The 24,198-nt window shown below is 38.4% G+C and overlaps 1 protein-coding gene across 1 annotated transcript in view; it reads left to right on the top strand.

Moving 5' to 3' along the window:
* DYM (dymeclin) overlaps positions 1-24,198 on the top strand; it is a 371,864-nt gene that overhangs the window by 4,267 nt on the left and 343,399 nt on the right. Inside the window, exon 2 of the mRNA XM_082668392.1 lies at positions 17,025-17,216. Within this exon, the coding sequence (XP_082524518.1) occupies positions 17,077-17,216 (140 nt within the window). The 5' untranslated portion in view covers positions 17,025-17,076. The remainder of the gene's footprint in view (positions 1-17,024; positions 17,217-24,198) is intronic.

Genomic DNA, 24,198 nt, shown 5'->3' with positions numbered 1-24,198 from the left:
TAGTTGGTTGTGGCCCTCGGGATCTTTGTTGTGGCATGTGGGATCTTTAGTTGCGGCATGCAGGCTCTTAGTTGCGGCATGCATGTGGGATCTAGTTCCCTGACAAGGGATCAAACCCAGGCGCCCTGCATTGGGAGCACGGAGTCTTAACCACTGGACCACCAGGGAAGTCCTGAAGTCAATCACTGAATCTTGACAATTATTCCTTCAAAATACCTTTTGCAACCCTCCACCTTACAATACTTTCAAAGTCTCCTGTGTCAGTTAAGATTAGGTTTGTCTTTGAGTAACATACCGTTGCTAGCTTGAACATGTTGTTAGTTTGTTTCTCATGTAAGAGAAGTCCAGAGGTAGACAATTCAGGGCTGGTATGGTGGCTCTGCTGTCATGAGGGACCCAGCCTCTTTTCCAGCTTCTTACTCTGTCATCTCTAGGATATGGCCCTTGATTTCTGGGTCCAGATAGTAATGTATGGCATGTAGTCAGATAAATGGTCTGGCACCCATAGGATAGTTCTGGACTAAGGTATTTTGAAATCATCAGTGTATTGGGGAAGAGTTCACTGGTCTAGAAGGCTGAGGGATGTATGCAATTTTATAGTTACAGTGGGCAAAGTAGAAGACATGCCCTTTAGTAAGTCTCCCTATCAGGCATCAGCTTGCTTTCTGGCCTTTTTTGCTTCCCTCCCTACTCTAGCCATGTTGAGCTTTTTTCAGTTCCTTGAATGGACCCTGCCTGTTTTTCCTAATCCTAGGCCTACACACATGCTTTTCTCTTACTTTGAAAAGTTTCTTAACTCCACACCCAACCAGGCCAGTCCTTCAGGTCTTAGCTTTTATTTTTTTTTTATTTATTTGGTTGTGCCGGGTCTTAGTTGCAGCAGGCGGCCTCCTTAGTTGCAGCTCGCTGGCTCCTTAATTGCAGTACGCAGGCTTCTTAGTTGCAGCATGCAGGCTCCTTAGTTGTGGCATGCGAACTCTTGGTTGCAGCATGCATGTGGGATCTAGTTCCCTGACCAGGGATTGAACCCGGGCCCCCTGCATTGGGAGCACGGAGTCTTACCCACTGCACCACCAGGGAAGTCCTAGGTCTTAGCTTTTATGGCATGACCTCTGGGAAGCTTTCACTGAGTCCTGAATAGTTGCCATATTATAATTTCATGTTGCTTTATTTGTGTCTCTTACTCAACTGTAAATAAATTCTATCCTTCACAGTTTTAACCCTGGCTCTTGGTATTGTGCTGGCCACATAATGGGCACTCAGGAAATATTGACGGAGTCGTCGTGCTTACATAACCAGTGTGATGGAGCTTGGGTATTGCTAGTTTGTTTGTTTGTTTGTTTGTTTGTTTGTAATACGTGGGCCTCTCACTGTTGTGGTCTTTCCTGTTGTGGAGCACAGGCTCCGGATGCACAGGCCCAGCGGCCATGGCTCACGGGCCCAGCCGCTCCGTGGCACGTGGGATCTTCCCGGACTGGGTCACGAACCCGTGTCCCCTGCATCGGCAGGCGGACTCTCAACCACTGCGCCACTAGGGAAGCCCTGCTAGTTTGTTTTTTCAGCCCTGTACTATTCTTTGATATTTGCACATTGAGTTATATGAATCAATGATTGTGAAATAGTAAAGCACATTCTCTCCAATGTATTTAAAAATTAATATTTCTACTTAAAGTAATACTTGCAAATTGTTAGAAAAGATAATAATTTATAATAATGTTATAGAAGATCAGCAGTACCCTGCCTTACCTGTCCTTTTTAGTCTGGTTCCCAGAGATAACTGCTTTTAACTGTGTTTATAAGTAATATGTCTAAATGGCTATTCTGTGATTTATCAATTTTAGGTAATACCTGTTGATGCCTGTTGTGGTAGATGAGCCTCTTCCTCCTCCTCCCCCTCTTCCAGCCCTTGTAGTATAGATACTTAAGAATTCTTGATTAATTCAGTGTTTACATTATCCTGACTGCATAAATATCAGTGCTGAGCTGAGTTTACCTTGCTTCCCCGCCCCCCCTCCTTATTTGTTTTATTTTTCTGTGAACATATTACTGATTTTTACCAAATACTTTGGAAGACCTGTGGGGATTGGGACCCAGGAAACCGATGCAAGATGTTACTCTGGCTACTGCTGTTGCCGTGACAGTGAATTGTTTTTCATCCCCTCCCAGAGGCTTTATTGTCTTTATTAATGAAGGTAAAGTACAGTCTCACACCTTCACAGTTCCCGACCTGACAGTGTCTTAACTTAATGCTCCTCTGTTTTGTTTGTGCTTTCTGTTTGGAACTCCTGTTACTAATCTATTAAGACCTTCTAAATGAATTTTTTTTTTAACAGTACACAAAATGGCTTTTATTTCACATCCACTCATCTTTCAAGTAATTACACAGCTTCTATATTATCACACAAGACTGCCTATTGAATTTTTAAATCAGTTTTTAGTAGTTTCAAGTATCTTTTCTTGTTCTTTTTTTATTTTTTGCGGTACGTGGGCCTCTCACTGCTGTGGCCTCTCCCGTTGCGGAGCACAGGCCCCGGACGCGCAGGCTCAGCGGCCATGGCTCACGGGCCCAGCCGCTCCGCGGCATGTGGGATCTTCCCGGACCGGGGCACGAACCCGTGTCCCCTGCATCGGCAGGCGGACTCTCAACCACTGCACCACCGGGGAAGCCCTCTTTTCTTGTTCTTTGATTATTTCCTTGACATCTTGTTCTTGGTTCATGGGAACAATGTGGTATAGTGGTTAAGAGCATGGTTTCTGCACCCAGACTGCCTTAGCCTGAAACCTGGTCTCTCACTTTCTAACTCTGTAGTCTTGGTCTTGGGCAAGTCGCTTAACCTTTCTTTGTCTCAGTTTCTTCTTCTAGGCCAAGGGTTGGCAGACATTTTGTGTAAAGGGCCAGATCATAAGCATTAGGCTTTGTGGGCCCAGAGGCAAAATGAAGAATATTTTGTAGGTACTTGCAAAACAAGGGAGAAAAAATTTCCTCAAGTTTTTTAATCGATGAAATTAAAAATACAATACTAATAATGGTTGAGAACTCTTTTTTTGGTAATAAAGGTTTGCTGATGAGAAGAATGAAATCTTTTTTGGGGGAGAAGGGATACCATTTTACTTAATTGGAGTTTAAAGTTACTGTTCCCTATCATCAAAATTGATCATAAATGTTCCTATTTAATGCTGATTTGTAATGAGATTTAATGTATTTCACCTTTGAATATATCTTTTTACATAGATAAGTATTGCCAAATACTGATATCAATCTATGAACATATATATATATATTTTTTGGCTGAACTGCACGGTTTGTGGGATCTTAGTTCCCTGACCAGGTATTGAACCCGGGTCCACGGCAGTGAAAGCCCGAGTCTTAACCACTGGACCACCAGGAAATTCCCCCAGTGGTTTTAATAGAGCGTATTTATTGCTTGGAAGACATCTGTAGAATTATGTTAGATTCATTTCTCATATTTACCCTTTAGCAAATCATTGTATTACCAACTAATCACTTCCAATTGAGGACTACGTGGAACTCCTTGTTGCACAGTTAAATGGGTTTTGAAATGTGGAACGTACTTTTGTACTTGTACTGAGGTCTGAAAAATGCTGTTGGAACTGTAGTTTGACTTTGGAAAATATATCTACTGCATACTTGTGTGGGAGTGGAGGTCTCGAGTCTTATTTTGATTTTTGACAGCATCAAAAGTGTATAAAGGGGCTTCCCTGGTGGTGCAGTGGTTGAGAGTCTGCCTGCCGATGCAGGGGACATGGGTTCGTGCCCTGGTCCGGGAAGATCCCACATGCCGCGGTGCGGCTAGGCCCTTGAGCCATGGCCGCTGAGCCCGCGCGTCCGGAGCCTGTGCTCTGCAACAGGAGAGGCCACAACAGTGAGAGGCCCGTGTACCGCAAAAAAAAAAAAGTGTATAAAGCAGCTTGACATTACCTGTGATTCAAACAATGTCAGTTGTCCTTGAAATGACTTTACCTCGGTATAGGTTTTACAGATTTTTAAGTGCTGTTGGCCTTCTAATTTTAGGTTGAATTCATTGAGAAATATTATCAAATGTGCAGCAAAAACTAATTTCCAAAGCCATTCAGTGTCTAGTAACAGTGGTTGAGGGAGTTCTTCTTGTTCAGGACAATTTCAGTCTCAACCCTGAGCTTGAAAAATTTAAATAAAACTATACCATTGCTGAGCCATTGTATTGTTGTGTGGTAGAACGTATCAGGATATTCAGTTTTTATTTCTGAGAAAAATTTTATGGAACTGATAGTTAAGTTCATGAGAGTGGATGAAGTTGGCTGTTGACACTGCTGGTTCAATAACACATCATAGATTCAAATATTTTTATGCAGAGTACCTGCTGATAGATAGCATAATGAACACTGTAGGCTATAAGCACCTTGCATTTAAGAAATATTTATGTAATTTACTTAAAAATAGAAATAATAAATCCACATGTTAACATAAGTAACATATTTTTGTAAAAAAAGTATATTTTGCAAAGTAAAATAAAATTTTGTAAACACCTTGCATTTTCATAAGATTTGTAAACTTGTCCAGCTAAGCTTTTTTCTGCTCCACACATGTTTACCGCCATCTGTCATTATTCATCTTAGCAGATGCCACTTCAGGTTGTACTGAATTAGTATTTTCTCAACCAATTTGGAAAACATTCATGGCTGTAATTGTTCCTTACAGGCTGTTCTTGGAGCAATTATTTTCACTGAGAGACAAGTCTTAAAGATGTTTTATTTTCTCTGGACACATTTCTTTGTCTGCTGTAATCAAACACAATTTAAATCATGATTGGTAAATGACTTTCCTTGCTTGGTTAACAAATGAGCCATTCAGAATCTTACTCTGGTTGTAGCCTCATTTTCATTTTTTATTTTTGGGAAGACATTTTGCTTGTGATGAAATGCCTTGTTTTAAATTTTCTAATTTTCTTGATTGTTGCTCTGATGAGTTGGGAGTGAGTGCTGTGTGGTAGGGCATGTCATGTTATTACCTTAGTTGGTAATGTCTACCTATCTTGTATTCTTCTGACATAGCTACGATGATATTACATGATAAACATAATACTTCAATATCTAATTAGATAAAAAAAATCTACACTCCACTGTGACTTAAAAGTGTGACATCAGAGTCTACTTCGTTCTTTTTTTTTTTTTCGGCCACGCCTTGGGGCTTGCGGGATCTTAGTTCCCCGACCAGGGATCGAATCCAGGCCCCAGCAGTGGAAGCGCAGAGTCCTAACCACTGGACCACCAGGGAAATTGCCCTTTGTTCTTGCTTTGATATGAGAGATATTTACTGGTAATTAAAAATGTCAAAGTATGGCAATATGCCTGACACTTGAAATGCTGTCATTGTCACATGTGTCCCTGAGATTTGTAGTGCACTGAGCAGCAGTATAAGGGGATGAACACACCACATATAGTCTCTGTAGTAACTACTCAGCTCTGCTGTTGTATCACGAAAGCAGCTTTAGTGTGTAAACAAATGACCATGGCTGTGTTCTAATAAAACTTCACTTGTAGACACTGAAGTTTTAATTTCATAGGATTTCCACGTGTCACAAAATACTGATTTTTCTTGACCACTTAAAAATGTAAAAATCATTCTTCATGCAGCAGGCTGGATTTAGCCCTCGGGTCATAATTGCTAACCCGGTGCGGATTAAAAGACTCAATATGTGTCAAGCACTTTGAATAGGACCCAGGGACATAGTAGGCTGTATAAATGTTTGCAGTTGTTATTATTAGTTTTATTATCTCCCTGAGGATATTAGTTAAAATTTTTTTCTTAGAATCACCTGTTTTCTGATTAATATTTTTGGTTTCTTTATTTCACATTGGAGGCTTTCCTCACAAGTCTGATCATTTTTGGTGGACCACTCTTAATTTAAGATTGAGACTCCCAGTATTGATTGAAAGCTCTGCATGTGAGTGGATTTTGCTGAGTGGTGAGCATTGCTGTAGATGGCAAGCCAGCTTTTTAAATGGGGGGAATCCCAAATGTCTGTATCTTTTCCATGGTTCCCCCTTCATTTTCTCTTGGGAAGAACCCTCCAGTCTCCTGCTTTGGAGGCTGGGAAACCCACTGTGTATCTGTGCAGCAGGCCGACTTCAACTTCATTCCCCTGTTTTTATCCTCTGCCTCATTACTCTCTGCAACCTTGGCTTCAGAGTCCAGCGTCTCTTCATTCAGATTTCTTCAGAGTGCACATACATGGTTTCCTACTCGGGGGTGAAAGACTCGCAGACTTGAGCCCCCTGCCTTGCCCAGTCGTTCATGGTGCTTTTCTCCAGTTCTTTCACCTTCCCAGGGTTCCATGGGACGGATTGGCTGGCTTCTTGTTAGGGTCTCCTTTGGCAGGCGGGTATGTTGGGGGCATCCTCAGCTCCGCCAGTTCAGTTACTAGCACTCTGTCACCTTTCCATCTTTCACACCTCCTTTGATCTTATACTTGTGGGCTTACATCTTTTTATTTTCATTGCTTTCATTTCACTGCCATGGAATACCCAACTGTACTTAATATAGCACTTGGAACATAGTAACCTTTTAGAGAATGTTCCATTACTTGGACTAATGGCACCTGTGGTGTTTTAACATGTCCTTTGGCCAGTGATCACTGCCCACTATTTCTCTGGACTCCTGTTTCAATGATGAGGTTTCACTTTAAAGTTTGTTGAGTACAAATGTGTGTGTGTGTATGTTTGTGTGTGTACACACACATATATACATTCAGGCGATTCTGGGATATAGTTTATGATTTATGGAGTCTCAACTTAAGTCAGGACAAAGTGCACTAGGGTGTTATTTGTATATTTTGAGGGTGTTAAGACAGAATTTGGTTATTATGGATTTTCAGATCCACTAATGTTTACTTTCCAGCTAAGATACATTAAATCAGGAGACAGTGAATCAGTACATATAGAAGAGGAAGGAGATTTATTTTATGTATATATCAGATATTTCACAAATTAAATACAAAATATTGAGCATATCATTTCTTGTTCATAGTGTTCTTTTCACTCATGATAGTAAAATTGACTTGGAATAATTGATCTGAAGTGTTAAATAGCGGTATAAGTCAGACAGCAAAACAAGGCATTATTTGAAGGGTAGTTAAATTATAAATGAATGGTGAAGATAATGAGTGCTCTAGGACTGTAGAGAAAAGAGTGCTCACACTATGCTTAGTGAGTAGGGTTTCAGGTTCTGTGGGACAGGTGTGTGGCGGGGGAGGCAGGTGTGAACAGGAGCAGAGGAATGCTAGAGCATGCTAGGTGTTGAGAACGTGGCTTGCCTTACTTTGTTCTGGTACTTTTTTGCAAATTGCGGTTCACACACAATTTGTATCAAAATCGCTGAGAATGCTTTTTAGAAAATGCAGATGCCTGGGCTGTGGCCTGACATTCTGAATCTTTGAGGCGTAAGCATTTGCATTTTTATCCACATGCTCCACAGGTGTTTTTTATGTACCTTGAAGTTTGAGAACTACTGGTTTGGAGGACAGTTGGGAATAAAGTTGGAAAGCGAGCTTTCAGACTGTGGAGGGTCTTGAATGTCAATATTTGGCTTTTCATGTAATGAAGAATCATTGAATATTTTTGAGCTGGTTAAGTAAAATGATGGAAGTGGTAACTTCACAAATATTAAAAATAGATTGTACTTGACCTTTTATTTGGCTAAACATGCCTTTACTGAGTGCTTTGCATGTGTCATCTTGCTTCATCCTCAGAAAATACGAGTTGTAAGTAGTGTTTTTCTCATTATGCAGTAGGGTTTGATAAGTGGTAAATGGGATTCAGGCTGAGTCTACAGACTTAGCAGGGTCTGTCTCATACTAGAACCTTTGGTCTTTTTTTGTTTTAAATTTATTAAATTTATTTATTTTTGGCTGCACTGGGTCTTTGTTGCTGCACGCGGGCTTTATCTAGTTGCGGCAAACGGGGGCTACTCTTCGTTGAAGTGCGCGGTCTTCTCATTGTGGTGGCTTCTCTTGTTGTGGAGCTCGGGCTCTAGGCACGTGGGCTTCAGTACTTGTGGCACACAGGCTCAGTAGTTGTGGCTCGTGGACTCTAGAGCGCAGGCTCAGTAGTTGTGGCGCACGGGCTTAGTTGCTCCGCGGCATGTGGGATCTTCCCGGACCGGGCTCGAACCCGTGTCCCCTGCATTGGCAGGCGGATTCTTAACCACTGTGCCACCAAGGAAGCCCAGAACTTTTGGTCTTAATTTTGATGCTGGACTGAATTTCCTTTTTTTTTTTTAAGGATTAATGTAGTAGTGGAATGTGCAGGGTGAATCGAAGTGGAGAGATTGGGAGCAAAGAAATCAGGATACTGTTGCACTGAATCATGTGAGATTGTAGAAGCCTGGTCCAGCATGGAAGCAGCGGGAAGATAAAGAGATGGGCTTAAAAGTTGATATGTAGAATTGTGGGTATTGTAGAAGAACCCACAGGACTTGTTGATGTCATTGGGGAGTCACCCTAGTAAACTGGTAAAGACCAGGGACTCTGGAATTAGATTGCCTGGGTTCAAATCCTGGCTTTTCTACTTATTATCTCTGGGACCTCATGAATTTGGTAAGTTACTTAACCTATCTGTGCCTTAGTTTCCTCATCTGTAAAATGAGAAAACTGTGCCTACCTCTCAGGGTTGTTAAGGGGGACTAAATGAATCAGTGAGTTTAAAGCCTTTAGACCATGTAGATAAATCTGCTAATAGCGCTGTTGCATATGTGCTGCTTCTGCCTCAGATGCTCCTGTGTATTTCCATGGATGCTTGTAATAACTCCATTGGAATACTTACCAAATGTGTTATAATAATTTATTGACGTGTTTGTCTCTCCAGGATTTGAGTCCATTAATGGCAGGGACCTGGTTTTATTCATTTTTGCATTTTCGGTAGCCATCATAACACCTACATTTACAGTAAGTGTGTAATAGGCATGTGTGGAATGTATGCTTGGGTATGTGAGTGAGGTAACTTGAGCCAAGAATGCTGATGACATTGATAGGAATAGTGACTTTTGGAAGGGTTGCTTGTTTTGGGGGACAAATGTTAAAATTCTATTTTAAAATTTATGATGATAGTACGACATCAGTTGATATGTTCAATATGTAGAGATTTATGCTTGGATTTTGACTGAGAAGTCAAGACAAAATATTAATTCTGGGGTCACTCACATAGAGTTTAAAGCACAAGCCAGAAGCACATTCAGAGCCTTCCTGAAGGAGAGCAGGTAAAGAGAACATCCATTTATTTAAGATTTTTTTTTTTTTTTTTTTTTTACTGTAAGTTACAACATGTTTCTGGTTTCAAAAAAAGTCAAGCAGTACAGAAGGACATAAAGTGCAAAGTCTCTTCCCTCCAGATTTCCATTCCCATTCTTCAGAGGTAACCAGTCTTGGATCATTGCTTATGTTTCCTTCCAGAAATTATCTAGGCGTATATAAGAATTTACATGTTTATTTAAACTGATGGGATTTTACTATATGAGCTGTTCTGTGTCTTTGTGTTTGTTTTCACTTGCAGTATTTGGGATATCTTTACATATTAACACATAAGATCTACCTCATTCTTTTCAGTGGCTACGTTGTATTCCATTATATGCTTATTCCATACTGTAGTTAATCTCCAGATGATGATCATTTAGGTTATTTTGTGTATTTGCTATTCCAAATAGTGATTAACATCTGTATGTATAGAACTTGTCAACTTGTATGAGTTTACCTGTGAGATGAATTTCTAAAACCAAAATTGTTGGCACACTTAACATTTTGACAGGTGTTGCCAAATACCTACACACTAATGGTGGGGATGCCTGTCTCCTTGTTACTCTCACAACTGCTATTAAGGTTTTTCTTAACCTTTGCTAATCAGATTGGTAAAAATGATACCTCACTGTTTTAATTAGCATATTTTATTCCTCATTTATACTGAAGATCTTTTCATATATTTATTAGCTATGGGACCTTGGCTATTTCAAAGTATTTTTTTTGAGTAATATCTCTTCAGCAGTGTGCTGTAGGTCACTTAGGGATAAGGAGGAATAATCTACCTTGGGAGATATGTCATATATACGACAAAACCATAACATTTAAAGGTAGTTTTTACATAATGGAAACTTTAGGTGAGTGGTGGGAAGGTGAGAGGGAAGACTGGTTTTGGGAGGGAGGGTGGAATCAGTTTTATACACATTAAGATTGAATTATTCACTACGTTGCCTTAAAGATAGGTCTTTTGAAAGGTACTGCTAAAAGCATCAGCAGTTGCACGCTGCTTATTTCTAGTATAGATTTATGTAAGGAACATTGTTATCCACGAAATTACTGGATATATATGTATAAATTTTTGCATGTTGCATATTATAATTAATATATATAATTATTTATGTTATATTACCCTTAAGTAAAAAAAAAATTCCTGTTTTAGGCATATCGATAGTACTGGCATTCCAGTCAGAGGTTGGGACTAGGAGAGGTTTGAAAGTAATAATAATATCGTGGAAGGCACTGGTGAAACCAGGAGAGAGCCTCAGTTATTGAAACATTGAGAGAAAGCAGAGCTGAAAACCAGGAAGTCTTCTGATGCACAGTGAGAGGGAAGAGCATTAGGACTGTTAGGAGGTGGGGTGATTGGACAGTGGGTTTTTCAAGTTCCAGTTTATTGTGGTTATCATTGGTAAGGGTCTTGGGAGTTCCAAATACATTGAGTGCAAGTGGGGTGTGTGTGTGTGTGTGTGTGTGTGTGTGTGTGTGTGTGTGTGTGTGTGTGTGTGTGTTTGTGTTTGAAATCCTTGGCATGAATTAGATGCAGAAGAGGTGCCATTGGGCCTCAGTTTTCTACTTTGCTTTCTGCGAGGGTGGGGAGCAGATGGAACTTTCTGGCAAGAGCACCTCAGTGGCTGGTTGTCTTTGCTTGGCTGAACTTGTTCCTCCTTGTCATTGCAGCTGCCTTGGGTGCCGCTTTCACCCTCTGTTCTCAGCAGATAGTACCCTGTTGTTGCCGCCTAATGGAGTGAGGGCAGGGGTGACTGGGCAGGGTGTCCTAGCCAGGTCTGCTGCCCCTGGGCTCTGGCCCTTTTCTGGCCAGCTGCCTCTGGACTGGGGTTGCTGTTGCACCCTTGGTGCCCTTGGTTGAAGGCTCTTGAGCCTGCCCTGTATGTCACTTCCCTTTTCAGTCCATCTCCAGCTGTTTTACATTTTATGGGGATTTCTCACAGCTTCGGGTTTCCTGTGAATTTTTCAGCATGGCTGTGTAATAATTGACAAAAATTTTTTGCATTATTTTAGGGTTAGGTGAGGAAAAGAGGGGAAGGAGGCATTGCATTTTGTGCTCAGTTGGCTGTCTTGGTTTTCCTTGTTAATATTCTGTTCAGTGTCGTCTTATAGCTGACAGACTTTATTCATATTGTTTTAGAAAGGTTTCATATTGGTCCTGGATTGAGCAGTTACTTTAGTACTTTGTGGTCTGTCCTAGCAGTTTTGAAAATAAAATTTATTTCCTATAAATCAATAGAAAATAGGCAAAGGATATGAAGAGGTGATGGCCTCATTCACAGCAATAGAAATGAAATGCAAATTAAAACCATATTGTAAACTATTTTCATGTGTCAATTGGCAAAGATCAAAAAGTTTGATTAAACAGTGGTGGCTGTGGTGTGGAGAAACAGGCATTGCTGAAGGGAGTGGAAGCTGGCAACCTCTAAAGAAGGCAGCTAGGCAGTGTAGGGGAGGAAAAATAATTTTCCGTCTACCCTTCTGAGCTCTTAACTGTGATAAAAGATCAACAGGAGAAAAATAGAAGTTTATTCACGTGTACCTCATGTATACATGGGAGATACCTAGGGAAAAATGAGTGGCTTAGAATTCAGTTTAATACCATCTTAATAGGGAAAGGGGAAGGGGAACGTAGGCCTCTTAAGGGAGAGTAAATGATTTTTAGAAAAGATGAATGGGCCTTAGAAGAATAGATGAGAGGTATGATAGTTTGTGACAAAGTTAGTCTCAGTGTTGTGTCAACTTCTAGGCGCTCTTGTGATAAGAGTCAGTATTCCCTGGTTGATGAAACTGCTTAATTTATAATTTATGATAATGGAGTTCCTTTTGGAGAATCTGTCTTTAGGCAGATAAGGAGAGTTCAGAGAAGGCCTCACCCTGCATTTGCTATTTTTCAAGTGCCTACAGCTCAAAATAAAGTGGCAAAGTGGCAGATTTTAAGGTGACATATTCTGCTACTCTTCAGCAGTATCTACCAAAGTTAGAAATGCACATAATCTTTGACCCACCAATTCTGTTTCCCTGGATTCATTGTACCTATATACTGATACACGTGTGAAATATGTACTGGATACTTACTGGAGAACGGTTTGTAATAGCGAAAGATCATAAGCTACTTAAATGTCCATCGATACGGGATTTATGGAATTAAAAACTGGAATGTTAGAGTTGTAAAAATAAATGAAGTGCTTTATATACATATATGTAATGATTTCTAGTATATATTAACTGGGAAAAGCAAAGTATAGAGGCATATATAGGGTGTTATGGTTTGTGTAAAAAGGAGAAAATATGTGTTTGTATATACATAGAAAATCTGTGGAATGATATCCAAGGAACCAGTAATATTTTCTCTGAGTTGAGAAACCAGATGGTTAGGAGTAGGGATGGGAGAGAGAGTTTTTACTCTATACCCTTTGAACCCTTTGTATTTTGTACCAGGTGCATTACTGATTAAAAAATAAAGTATAAATAAATCAAGTCTGACTTAAATTTTCATTAATAGACTCTGTGATGATAGTCTCATTGTTGCCTTATTTAGGAGAGGTGGGATGGAATTCTGTTCTTTTGAAAATTCAGCATTTATGGACCTTATTAAACTCCCAAAGTAAATTTTTCATTGATTGCTTTTAAGGCACCACAAGAAAAGTAAAATACTCGTTTGTTTAATTGAGAACAATTTGCTCTGGTTCTCATTTCTTTTTATCTGGTGCCATTTTTATTCTGTTAATTTTAATGAAGCAAAGAGAAAGGAAATTGAGTCCATGGCAGAGCCAAGGGAAACCATAATTAAAGTGCTTATTGCCAGTAAACCAGCACTCTCTTACCTAACGATTTTGATCCACACACTTAGGTGTTTATCCAATATACTGTTGTTAGGCCCACAATGCTAACCGCTAATTAGCATGGGTTCCCCCCGATAAACAGAGGACTTATAAACAAGTTGTGGCTGTCTTTTTTGTTCTTAAAAAATTTCTTTGAGGCATATCCAAGAATTGCAGGGATTATTAGACAAATAAAATAATTTGGAAGGTTTGATAAAAAGGAAATAGTTCTTTTAAGTAGGTGGTAGAGGGCAAAATCTGTTGTATCCTCCCATGTTATGAAGTTAGTGTGGAATCCCCAAAGGACCATGACTTATTTTGCTTTTATTGAAAAAGTTCAGTTTTAAATAAGATTTATTTAGGGAAACTAAGTGAAAGAGCATTCCAGGACACCAAGTAAAATAAATGTGAGATCCTAATCATCTCATGTGATAATGTAGGTGATGAATTAATTTCATATGTAAAAATAAACTTAGTGGTTGTGATAGAAAATAGCTGTTAGTCTGATTTGTTGGCACCTTTCTTGGACATATAGATTCGATTTTTGGGTTTGATTTTGTTTTTATTTTAAAAAACTTTATTTTGAAATAATTGTAGACTCATAAAAAGTTGCAAAAACAGTGTGGAGAAATTCCATGTACCTTTCACCCAGCTTTCCCTAAGGTTAATATAACTATGGTACATTATCAAAACCAGGAAACTGATATTGACAGCACAGAATAGACTGCAGACTATACTAGGATTTCTCCACTTTTTACATGGACTCATTTTTTTTTCTTTTGTGCATATAGTTCTGTGCAATTTTATCACATGTATAGATTCAGGTAACCACCACCACAATGAGGATTCAGAACTTTTCCAGTCCCACAAATGAACTTGCTCATCACCTGTATTCTGCATTTGTCCGAATCGTTCCTCATGGGGTCCTCTGATTTGCTTCTCTATCCCCAGCTTATCGGTTTTGGGCACTCAAAGCATTTTATAATTTCTCTTCTTTAAATTTAAGATGTGTATTATGGCCCAGAATGTGGTCTATCTTGGTGAATATTTAATGTGAGCTTGAGAAGAACGTATGTTCTGCTGTTGTTGGATGAAGCAGCTAAAGATGTCAGTTATATCCAGTTGATTGATGGTGGTGTTGACATCAGCTTTATCCTTACTGATTTTCTGCCTATTGGATCTGACCATTTCTGATAGTGGAGCGTGAAAGTCTCCAGCTATCATAGTGGATTCATTGTTTTCTCCTTGCAGTTCTATTGGTTTTTGCCTCACATATTTTGATGGTCTGTTGTTAGGTGGATACACAGTAAGTACTGTTATGTCTTCTTGGAGAACTGACTCCTTTATCATTATATAATGGCCTTTATCCCTGATAAGTTTCCTTGCTCTGAAGTTGGCTGTGTCTAAAATTAATAAAACTCTTCCTGCTTTCTTTCTTTCTTTTTTTTTTTTGGTACGCAGGCCTCTCAGTGTTGTGGCCTCCCTCGTTGCGGAGCACAGGGTCCGGACGCGCAGGCTCAGCGGCCATGGCTCACGGGCCCAGCCGCTCCGCGGCATGTGGGATCTTCCCAGACCGGGGCACGAACCCATATCCCCTGCATCGGCAGGCGGACTCTCAACCACTGCGCCACCAGGGAAGCCCCCTGCTTTCTTTTGATTAGTGTTAGCATGGTATATCTTTATCCATCTCTTTACTTTTTTAAAAAAAGATTTATTTATTATTTATTTATTTTTGGCTGTGTCGGGTCTTAGTTGCGGCATGCAGGATCTTCGTTGAGGCATGCGGGATCTTTGTGGTGCGCGGGCTCATTGTTGTGGCGAGCAGGGTTCTCTCCAGTTCTGGTGTGTGGGTTTTTCTCTCCTCTTGTTGTGGTGCGCAGGCTGCAGGGCACGTGGGCTCTGCAGTTCGCGGCACGCAGGCTCTAGTTGAGGTGTGTGAGCTCGGTAGTCGTGGCACACGGGCTTAGTTGCCGCGCAGCATGTGGTATCCTAGTTCCCTGACCAGGGATCGAACCCTCGTCCCCTGCATTGGAAGGCGGATTCTTAACCACTGGACCACCAGAGAAGTCCCTCTATCGCTTTCTTTAAAAAATAATTTGTTTTTGAGATGTGTCCATGTTGGTAATTGTAGCTCTAGTTAATTAATTTTCACTAGTGTATTATATCTCATTGCTAAGATATTAAAATTTTTAATTTTAAATAACTTAAAAGGTATAAAGTAGCTTTGGAATAGGGTATGACAAGTAAGGACTTTATATATTTCAGAATATTTCTTTATAGCATTTTCTAATTGGGCTCAATAATTACTTGAGACATTAAACTGAAATCTAGAGTTATGATTGACTGTTGGCTTGATATGAAGTCTGAGTTGGAGTCAGCTAGTGTTGGGGTCCCTGTCCCCATGATTAAGGAGGAGGAAAGTAGTGTGTGGCCTTGAGTTCAGGGGCAGGTGATAAGAAGCCAGATCAGTATTTCCCTCTCATATTCAGAAGGCCCAGCTGTCCATGTGCATTGGGGAAGCCTCATGTCCTTAGATAAGCAGCTCAAGCCAGTCCCAGAGTTCCAAAGGGAATGTGGAAGACGTGCTTCCAAATTCTGATCTTGGCTTCGATGTCTTTGTGGAATGAGGAGGGACGTAGGTGAGAAAGTAAGTCACTACTAATGTAAATTCTCTTGTAACCTGAGCTTCCTTTAGCCACCGAACCCATGTAGTTTCCTTTCATTGTGATGGTAATCTTTTTTTAAAAAAAATTAATTAATTAATTAATTTTTGGCTGCGTTGGGTCTTCGTTGCTGTGCGCGGGCATTCTCTAGTCGTGGTGAGCGGGGGCTATTCTTTGTTGTGGTGTGCAGTCTTCTCATTGCAGTGGCTTCTCTTGTTGCGAAGCACAGGCTCTAGGCGCGCGGGCTTCAGTAGTTGTGGCTCTCGGGCTCTAGAGTGCAGGTTCAGTAGTTGTGGCGCATGGGCTTAGTTGCTCCGTGGCATGTGGGATCTTCCCGGACCAGGGCTTGAACCCGTGTCCCCTGCATTGGCAGGTGGATTCTTAACCACTGCGCTACCAGGAAAGTCCCTGTGATGGTAATTTTAATTTAGTTTAATTTATTCTTCATTATTTTATTGTCAGTGAGAGACTTTTTCTGAACAAGTTGAGGTAAAACATGATCTTGAACTATGTTACGTGCAATTTGATGAAGACTGTGATTCATTTTGTAACTGATCTGTTAGTTTTCCCCTTCGTGACCAAGCACAACAAATAAGGAAGACAGTAATAATTTATTTACACTCATTCCTTCCTTCAACATAATGCTGTTTAGAGAATGCCTGTTATATGCTAATGTAGACATCTAGAAAGATGAATAAGATAGTTCTTATTTAAAAAAAAAACCCCAGCAAAACACAACAGCTCATGATTTAGGAGACTAAGAATGCCAGCAAGAAGTATATGTGCATTACAGCAGGATGAGAGGCACTGTGTGTGACTCCTTTGGAATTGGGAGCCCTTTCACTTTAATAAGTGTAGGTAGCACATGGTAACTACTTGAACAATTTTCTGCCCTTAGCACATTCAAGCCATCCAGTCTCTATTTCTTTAGCACCATTGTTTTAGACTATTTTTAAATAAGTTATCATTGTTATGAATTTGCTTTGAGACATTTTCTTGGGCAGAGGTATGCCCATTCTAAGATCTACAAGTATAGATTGGGATTTTGTGTTATGTTGGCTAAGACAGATTTTAGCCTCATTTTTCACCTTGTATAACTTGGTATCTGATGTCTAATATATTTAAAAATAAAGAGAGGTATGATTTCTTTTACTAGGTTTAGAGTTTCTTACATTTAGGTCAAGGGTAAGAAAAGTATGATGATTACTTTGAACACGTTTGAAATTTCTTTTCATTCTTTATAGGTTGTCTTGTGGAAATGAAGGTTTAAGGACAAGTTATCTACCAGATTAAAAGATGGGATCGAATAGCAGCAGAATTGGTGATCTTCCTAAAAATGAGTACTTAAAAAAGTTATCAGGCACAGAATCTGTCTCTGAGAATGACCCGTTCTGGAATCAGCTACTGTCATTTTCTTTCCCTGCACCAACTAGCAGGTAAGAGTGTACTTGGAGATTGAAAATTTGTATCAAGGGCCACATAAGCTTGTGTGGTATGCTGATTTAAAAAAATTTTTTTTTGTTTTAATGATCTGTCTGCCCCTCCATTTGTTGTATATGTACCAGTAGAAAATTCAAAAAGTATGAAAAGGAGGAAATAAGTTTTTCTTTTTCCTTTCCCCCACTCAGCCACCTCCCTTGCCCAGAGATAATTCCTGGTAGCAGTTTCTTTTGAATGCTTCCAGAGGTAGTAAAACCATATTATTTCATGTAGTTTTACAAAACTGTTTAAACACAAATGGTAGCATACTACACATACCTTTTTTTGTTTTTGCTTGCTGTCCCTTGCTTTTTTTCCCCACAGTTAAGTAAAACACATGTATATGCATATATGCAACTGCCTTATTCTTTTAAATGACTGCAGAGTGTGCATAGATTATATGAAATCGGTTTTTCATATATGGACATTTAGATTGTTTCTAATTTCTTGTTATAACAGATAATGCTGCATACATAATTTTTCAAGCATACAAATAAATCTCCAGTATAAATTCCTCAAAGTAGCATTGCTGGGTCAAAGTATATGTGCATTTGTAATTTGCCAAACTGCTCCATGGAAGTTGTACCAATTAACACTCCTACCAGCAATGTATGAGAAGGTCTGCTTCCCCACCCCTTTGTCAGTTTAATGCATTTTTAGATTCTTTGGCCTTTGTCAATTTGGTAGGTGAAAACCAATATCTCATTTATTATAAAAACTGACAGACACGTAATTATGTAGAGTGACTAGAATATTGAATTCCCATTACTCAGTATCTAGATTTTAAACATTTTTATTTATTTGTTTTTAACAGCTTTATTATGTAGACTGAATAATGGCCCCCTAAAGATACCTGTGTCCTAGTCCCTGGAATCTTTGAGTGTGATATGTTACAACATGTATCAATATTTCATTCCTTTTTATTTCTGAGTGAGATTCCTTTGTATGAATATACCATCTTTTCTTTACCCATTCATCAGTTAATAGCCATTTGGATTATTTCCATATTTACTTCATCTATTTTTTAGGGTTTTTTAAAGTAAATTAAAATATGGACATTTTCTTTTATAACTGTAATACCGTTATCACACCTTACAAAGTTAACAATAATTCCTCTTACCCAGTCCATTTTCAAATTTCCCTAGTCGTTTTGTAGTTCATTTGTTACAATTAGGAAATAAATAAGGTGTATACATTGCATTGCAATACATTGCAATAAGGTAGTTACATTTCTTCTGTCTTTAATCTCGAATAGAGGTATGTACTCCCCAACTCCTGCCACTGTTTTTTCCCCTATGCCGTTACTTTTTTTTTTTCTTTTAACAAACTGGGTCAGTTTTTCTGTAGAATGTTCCACCTTCTAGACCTACCTGATTGCTTCTCATATTTTGTTTTTTTATTTACTGTATTTTCTATAAATTGGACATCAGATTTAAAGGCTTGATAAAATTTGGGTTAAACATTTTTGGTAAGAGTATTTCATAAGTGATACTAGGTACCTTATATTGTATTTCATTAGGTTACAGAAAATGTGTGGGTTTATATCAGTTATCATGCTAAGACTGATCAGAGGTTTGAGTGTGTTTTAGCATCCATTGATGATTTTGGTCTGAATCACCTGTTTCATAAGAGATTCCAAAATGGTAGTATTTTTAATTTGGTCATTTCTTGTACATTTATTAACTGGAATTCTCCTGTGAAGGAGTGCTTTCATGAATTAGGATATATAAAACATTGTTTTTACTACATTATTAATAAGGGTAAAAACTTAATCTACTGATTTTCAGTAACGAAAATGGTGTAATAGTGATAAATAAGTCTGTATTTCCCCTTTCCCCTGACCCCAGGGTTGGAAGGGCTATCTCTCTTGAGTATGAATTTTAAAAATATATAAATATTGATATATGTAAATAAAATATATGTGTATGTGTGTTGTGGTCTTTTAACAATCAAGGTTATGTTTATTTTTATATGTTTAAGGATTAAGGATTATTGGTATTTCCTTTTTGTGAATTGTTTATATATTTTGGCAATACATTTTAATTTCTGACTTTTGGATATAGTTGGATTGGACTTTACAAGGTTGGCTTAGTTTGCAGTTTTTGTGATAATGTGGATTAGTTGTATATTATGGGAAGTGGATACATACTACTGCTTCTGAGATCCTTGGAAAATTAAAGGTGGTTGTGGATTGGTGGGAGAGGTCAAACTGGATATGAGCTGTAGCGTCAGCAAGTTTTGAAACCATTTTGTTAATCCTGAAGGAATTGTCATTGAGTATCACTGCTCATGTAGTAATAAGACTTAGAGAAAAAAGGGCATATAAAGAGAACATTATTTATTATCCAAAATAAATTTTCTTTTCACTTATGTAAACTGTAGTACAATCTATATATGCTCTTCCAAAAGACATTAAAGAAGACTTAACTAAATGGTGATGTATACCATGTTTAAGGATTAAGAATCATAAAAGTGTCAGTTGTTTCCAAATTGACCTGTAGATTGAAGGCAATTCCAATTAAAATTCCAACAGCTTTTTTGAGGGGGTGGGTGAGGAGATCTTGATAAGCGCATTTTAAAATTTGCATGGGAAAGAAAAAAAACTAATAATAGCTAAAGTACTCTGAAGAAGGGAAGGAAGGTGTGTGTGTGTGTGTGTGTGTGTGTGTGTGTGTGTGTACATGTACTTGATTTATGCAAAGCTGGCAATTCAGAGCATTGGGGAAGGGATGAACTTCTCAAGAAATAGTGATGGGAATAATTTGTTAGCCATTTTTGTCTATTTCTTTCTAAGTTTTACATACTTGTGCTGGTGCCTTGCAGTTTGAATTATTATGACTTTATAGTTTGTTTTGCTAATTACTGCTTTTTCTCAAAGATCCTTTGCTGTTCTCATGTGTTTATTCTTTTTGATGTCATTTCTTTTTCTTAATTCATCCTAGTTTATAGAGAAAAGTATAAAGGAATCTTAGAAAGTATAAAAAGCTGTAAAGTGAGTAAACTGCACATTGTGGGGGCATGGGTGGCTATTCAGACTATCCAGAGAAGCTTCGTTTGTGGTGGTGCATATGCTTTTGGCACTTTTGTCACTTTTTTTGAGGCCCCCACCCCCCACCCCAGCTCCTCAGTCTGGTATTTGATGTGTGAACCTTGACATTGAGCAGGCCTTGAGGTAGAAGGTGCCAGCACCTCATTGACAGTCAGGGATGGAATTACCTAGTTTATGAATTATTCAAGACTAAGAGGAATATCTTTAGGGAAGACTCTGAATCCAGACATTTCTGAGATTGCTCACTCCTGGAATTCCTTGGATCCTGTATGTGCTGTCTTCAAGTGCAGCCAAAAATTGATGGCTGCCAGTTTTTTTAGAAGCACTAAGTCCTTCAGGACTAATCTAATCCTTCCTTACTATAAACTGTTTTTTGGCACTAGAATAACCAGATTTTGTTATAGTTTCCAAGCATGGTTGAAAAATCTTTAGATTCTTCAATAGTTTTTAACTTTTTACCTTACTAAAATTCCTTGTGAAGCAAAGGTCTGAAATAAAATCAAGGTTAATTCAAGAGTAGGGACTTCCCTGGTGGCTCAGTGGTTAAGAATCTGCCTGCCAGTGCAGGGGACATGGGTTCAAGCCCTGGTCCAGGAAGATCCCACATGCTGTGGAGCAACTAAGCCTGTGTGCTACAGCTACTGAGCCTGCACTCGAGAGCCCGTGAGCCACAACTGCTGAATCCTGCGTGCCTAGAGCCCGTGCTCCACAACAAGAGAAGCCCCCACTGGCTGCAGTTAGAGAAAGCCTGTGCACAGCAACAAAGACCCAGCGCAGCCATAAATAAATAAATAGATATATAGATAAATAAATATTAATTCAAGAGTAAAGTTTAAGTAATATACTATTTGTCTTAATAAAGTGTTTAAAAATTACTTATATGACTGATTTCATACTAAATATAGCAGCAAAACCAAAAAACAAAACTGTGCTAAAGACAAAGGTAGTAGAATCATCTATATCCACAATAAGTAGTTAAGGGATACATGAAACAAAAAGGTGTTAAATATGATGTCAAAACACTAAACTATGTATATATAGTTTATATGTATAGTTATATATAAATCTCATGGTAGCCACAAACCAAAAATCTATAATAGATGCACACGAAAAAAGAGAAAGGAATCTAAACATAACACTAAAGGTAGAAGAAAGGAACAAAAACTACAAAAACGACCAGAAAATGATTAACAAAATAGCAATAAGTACATACCTATCAATAATTACTTTAAATGTAAATAGACTAAATGATCCAGTCAAAAGACATAGAGTGGCTGAAGGGATACAAAAGCAAGACCCATCTATATGCTGCCTACAAGAGACTCATTTCAGATCTAAAGACACAGACTGAAAGTGAAAGGGTGGAAAAGTTATCCCATGCAAATGGAAACAAAAAGAAAGGGGTAGCAGTACTTATATCAGACAAATTAGACTTTAAAACAAAGACCGTAACAAGAGACAAGGACGTTACATAATGATCAAAGGATCAATACAACAAGAAGATATACAATTGTAAATATATATATGTGCCCAATATAGGAACACCTAAATACATAAAGCAGTTAAGAAACATAAAGGGAAAAATTGACAGGAACACAGCAATAGTGGGGGACTTTAACACCCCACTCACATCAATGGACAGATCATCCAGACAAAATCAGTAAGGAAACTCTGGTCCAAATGACATATTAGACCAGATGATATATGTTTATTATATATATTCCATCCCAAAGCATGAGAATACACCTTCAGGTCCACATGGGACATTCTCTAGGATAGATCACATGCTAGGGCACAAAACAAGCCTCAGTAAATTTAAGAAAATTGAAATCATACCAAGCATATTTTCTAACCACGGCAATATGAGATTAGAGATCAGTTACAAGAAAAAAAAAACCTGCAGAAAACCCCAAACGTGTGGAGGGTAAACAATATGCTACTAAACAACTGTTGGGTCGCTGAAGATTTCAAAGAGGAAAGAAAAAACCTGGAGACAAATGAAAACAGAAACACGATCATCCAAAATCTATGGGGTGTAGCAAAAGCAATTCTAAGAGGGAAGTTTATAGAGAGATACAGGCCTACCCCAGGAAACAAGAAAAATCTCAAACAATCTAACCTTATGCCTAAAGGAACTATAAAAAGAAGCAAAACCCAAGGTTAGTAGAAGGAAAGAAATAACAAAGACCAGAGCAGAAATAAATGAAGTAGAGGCTAGAAAAACAATAGAAAAGATCAATGAAACTAAGAGCTGATTCTTTGAAAAGATAAATAAAATGGATAAACCTTTAGCCAGACTCATCAAGATAAAGAGAGGACCCATATAAATTAGAAATGAAAGGGCAGTTACAACTGACAGCACAGAAATACAAAGGATCATAAGAGATTACTATGAACAATTATATGCCAGTATAATGGACAACCTAGAAGAAACAGATTAATTCCTAGGGTGTACAGTCTTCCAAGACTGAATTAAGAGTAAATAGAAAATACGAGTAGACCAGTTACCAGTAATGAAATTGAATCAGTAATCCAAAACCTGCCAACAAACAAAAGTCCAGGACCAGATGGCGTCACAGGTGAATTCTACCAAACATTTAAGGAAGAAATAACACCTGTCCTTCTCAAGCTATTCCATAAAATTGCAGAGAAATGCTCTTGAACTCATTCTGTGAGACCAGTGTCACCCAGATACCAAAACCAGAAAAGACCACAAGAAAAAGAAAATTACAGGTCAATATCACTGATGCAAAAATTCTCAACAAAATATTAGCAAACTGAATTCAACAGTACATTAAAAGGATCATACACCATGATCAATTGGAATTCATCCCAGGGATGCAAGGATGATGGTTCAGTATCTGCAAATCAATATGATATACCACATCAACATATTGAAGGATAAATCATATGATCATCTCAGTAGATGCAGAAAAATTGACAAAATTCAACATCCATTTATGATAAAAACTCTCAACAAAGTGTAGCTATAGAGGGAACATAACTCAGCTTAATATATGACAAGCCCACATCTAACATCATACTCAATGGTGAAAAATTGAAAGCGTTTGCTATAAGATCAGGAACAAGAAAAGGATGTGCACTCTTGCCACGTTTATTCAACAGAGTATTGGAAGTCCTAGCCAGAGAAGTCATACAAGAAAAAGAAATAAAAGGAATCCAGGTTGGAAAGGAAGAAGTAGAACTGTCACTGTTTGCAGATGACATGATACTATGTACAGAAAATTCTAAAGATACCACCAAAAAGCTATTAGAACTAATAAATGAGTTCAGTAAAGCTGCAGGTTACAAAACTAATATACAGAAATCTGTTGTGTTTGAACTAACAATGAACTATCAAATAGAAATTAAGAAAATAATCCTATTTACAATTGCATTAAAAAAAACACTTGGGAATAAATCTAAACAAGGAGGTAAAAGACCTATACTCAGAAAACTGTAAGACATTGATGAAAGAAATGGAAGACAACACAAACAAATGGAAAGGTATATCCTACTTACGGATTGGAAGAATTAATATTGTTAAAATGACCATACTCCCAAAGGCAATCTATAGATTTAGTGCAATCCTTATCAAAATACCAATGGTGTTTTTCATGTAACTAGAGCAAATAATTCTAAAATTTGTATGGAAACACACAAGATCCTGAATAGCCAAAAAGATCTTGAGAAAGAAGAACAAAGCTGGAGATAACACACTCCCTGATTTCAAACTATACTACAAAGCTGCAGTCATCAAAATAGCATGGTACTGGCACAAAAACAGACACAGATCAATGGAACAGAATTGAGAGCCTAGAAATAAACCCACACACTTATGATCAATTAGTCTACAACAAAGAAGGCAAGAATATACAATGGAGAAAAGA

The sequence above is a fragment of the Grampus griseus genome, assembly GCF_964374135.1.
Source record: "Grampus griseus genome assembly, chromosome: 12".
In the NCBI taxonomy this organism is placed as follows: domain Eukaryota; kingdom Metazoa; phylum Chordata; class Mammalia; order Artiodactyla; family Delphinidae; genus Grampus; species Grampus griseus.
The sequence above is the reverse complement of the archived record's forward strand: the minus strand, read 5'-3'. Positions and strand labels throughout refer to the sequence as shown.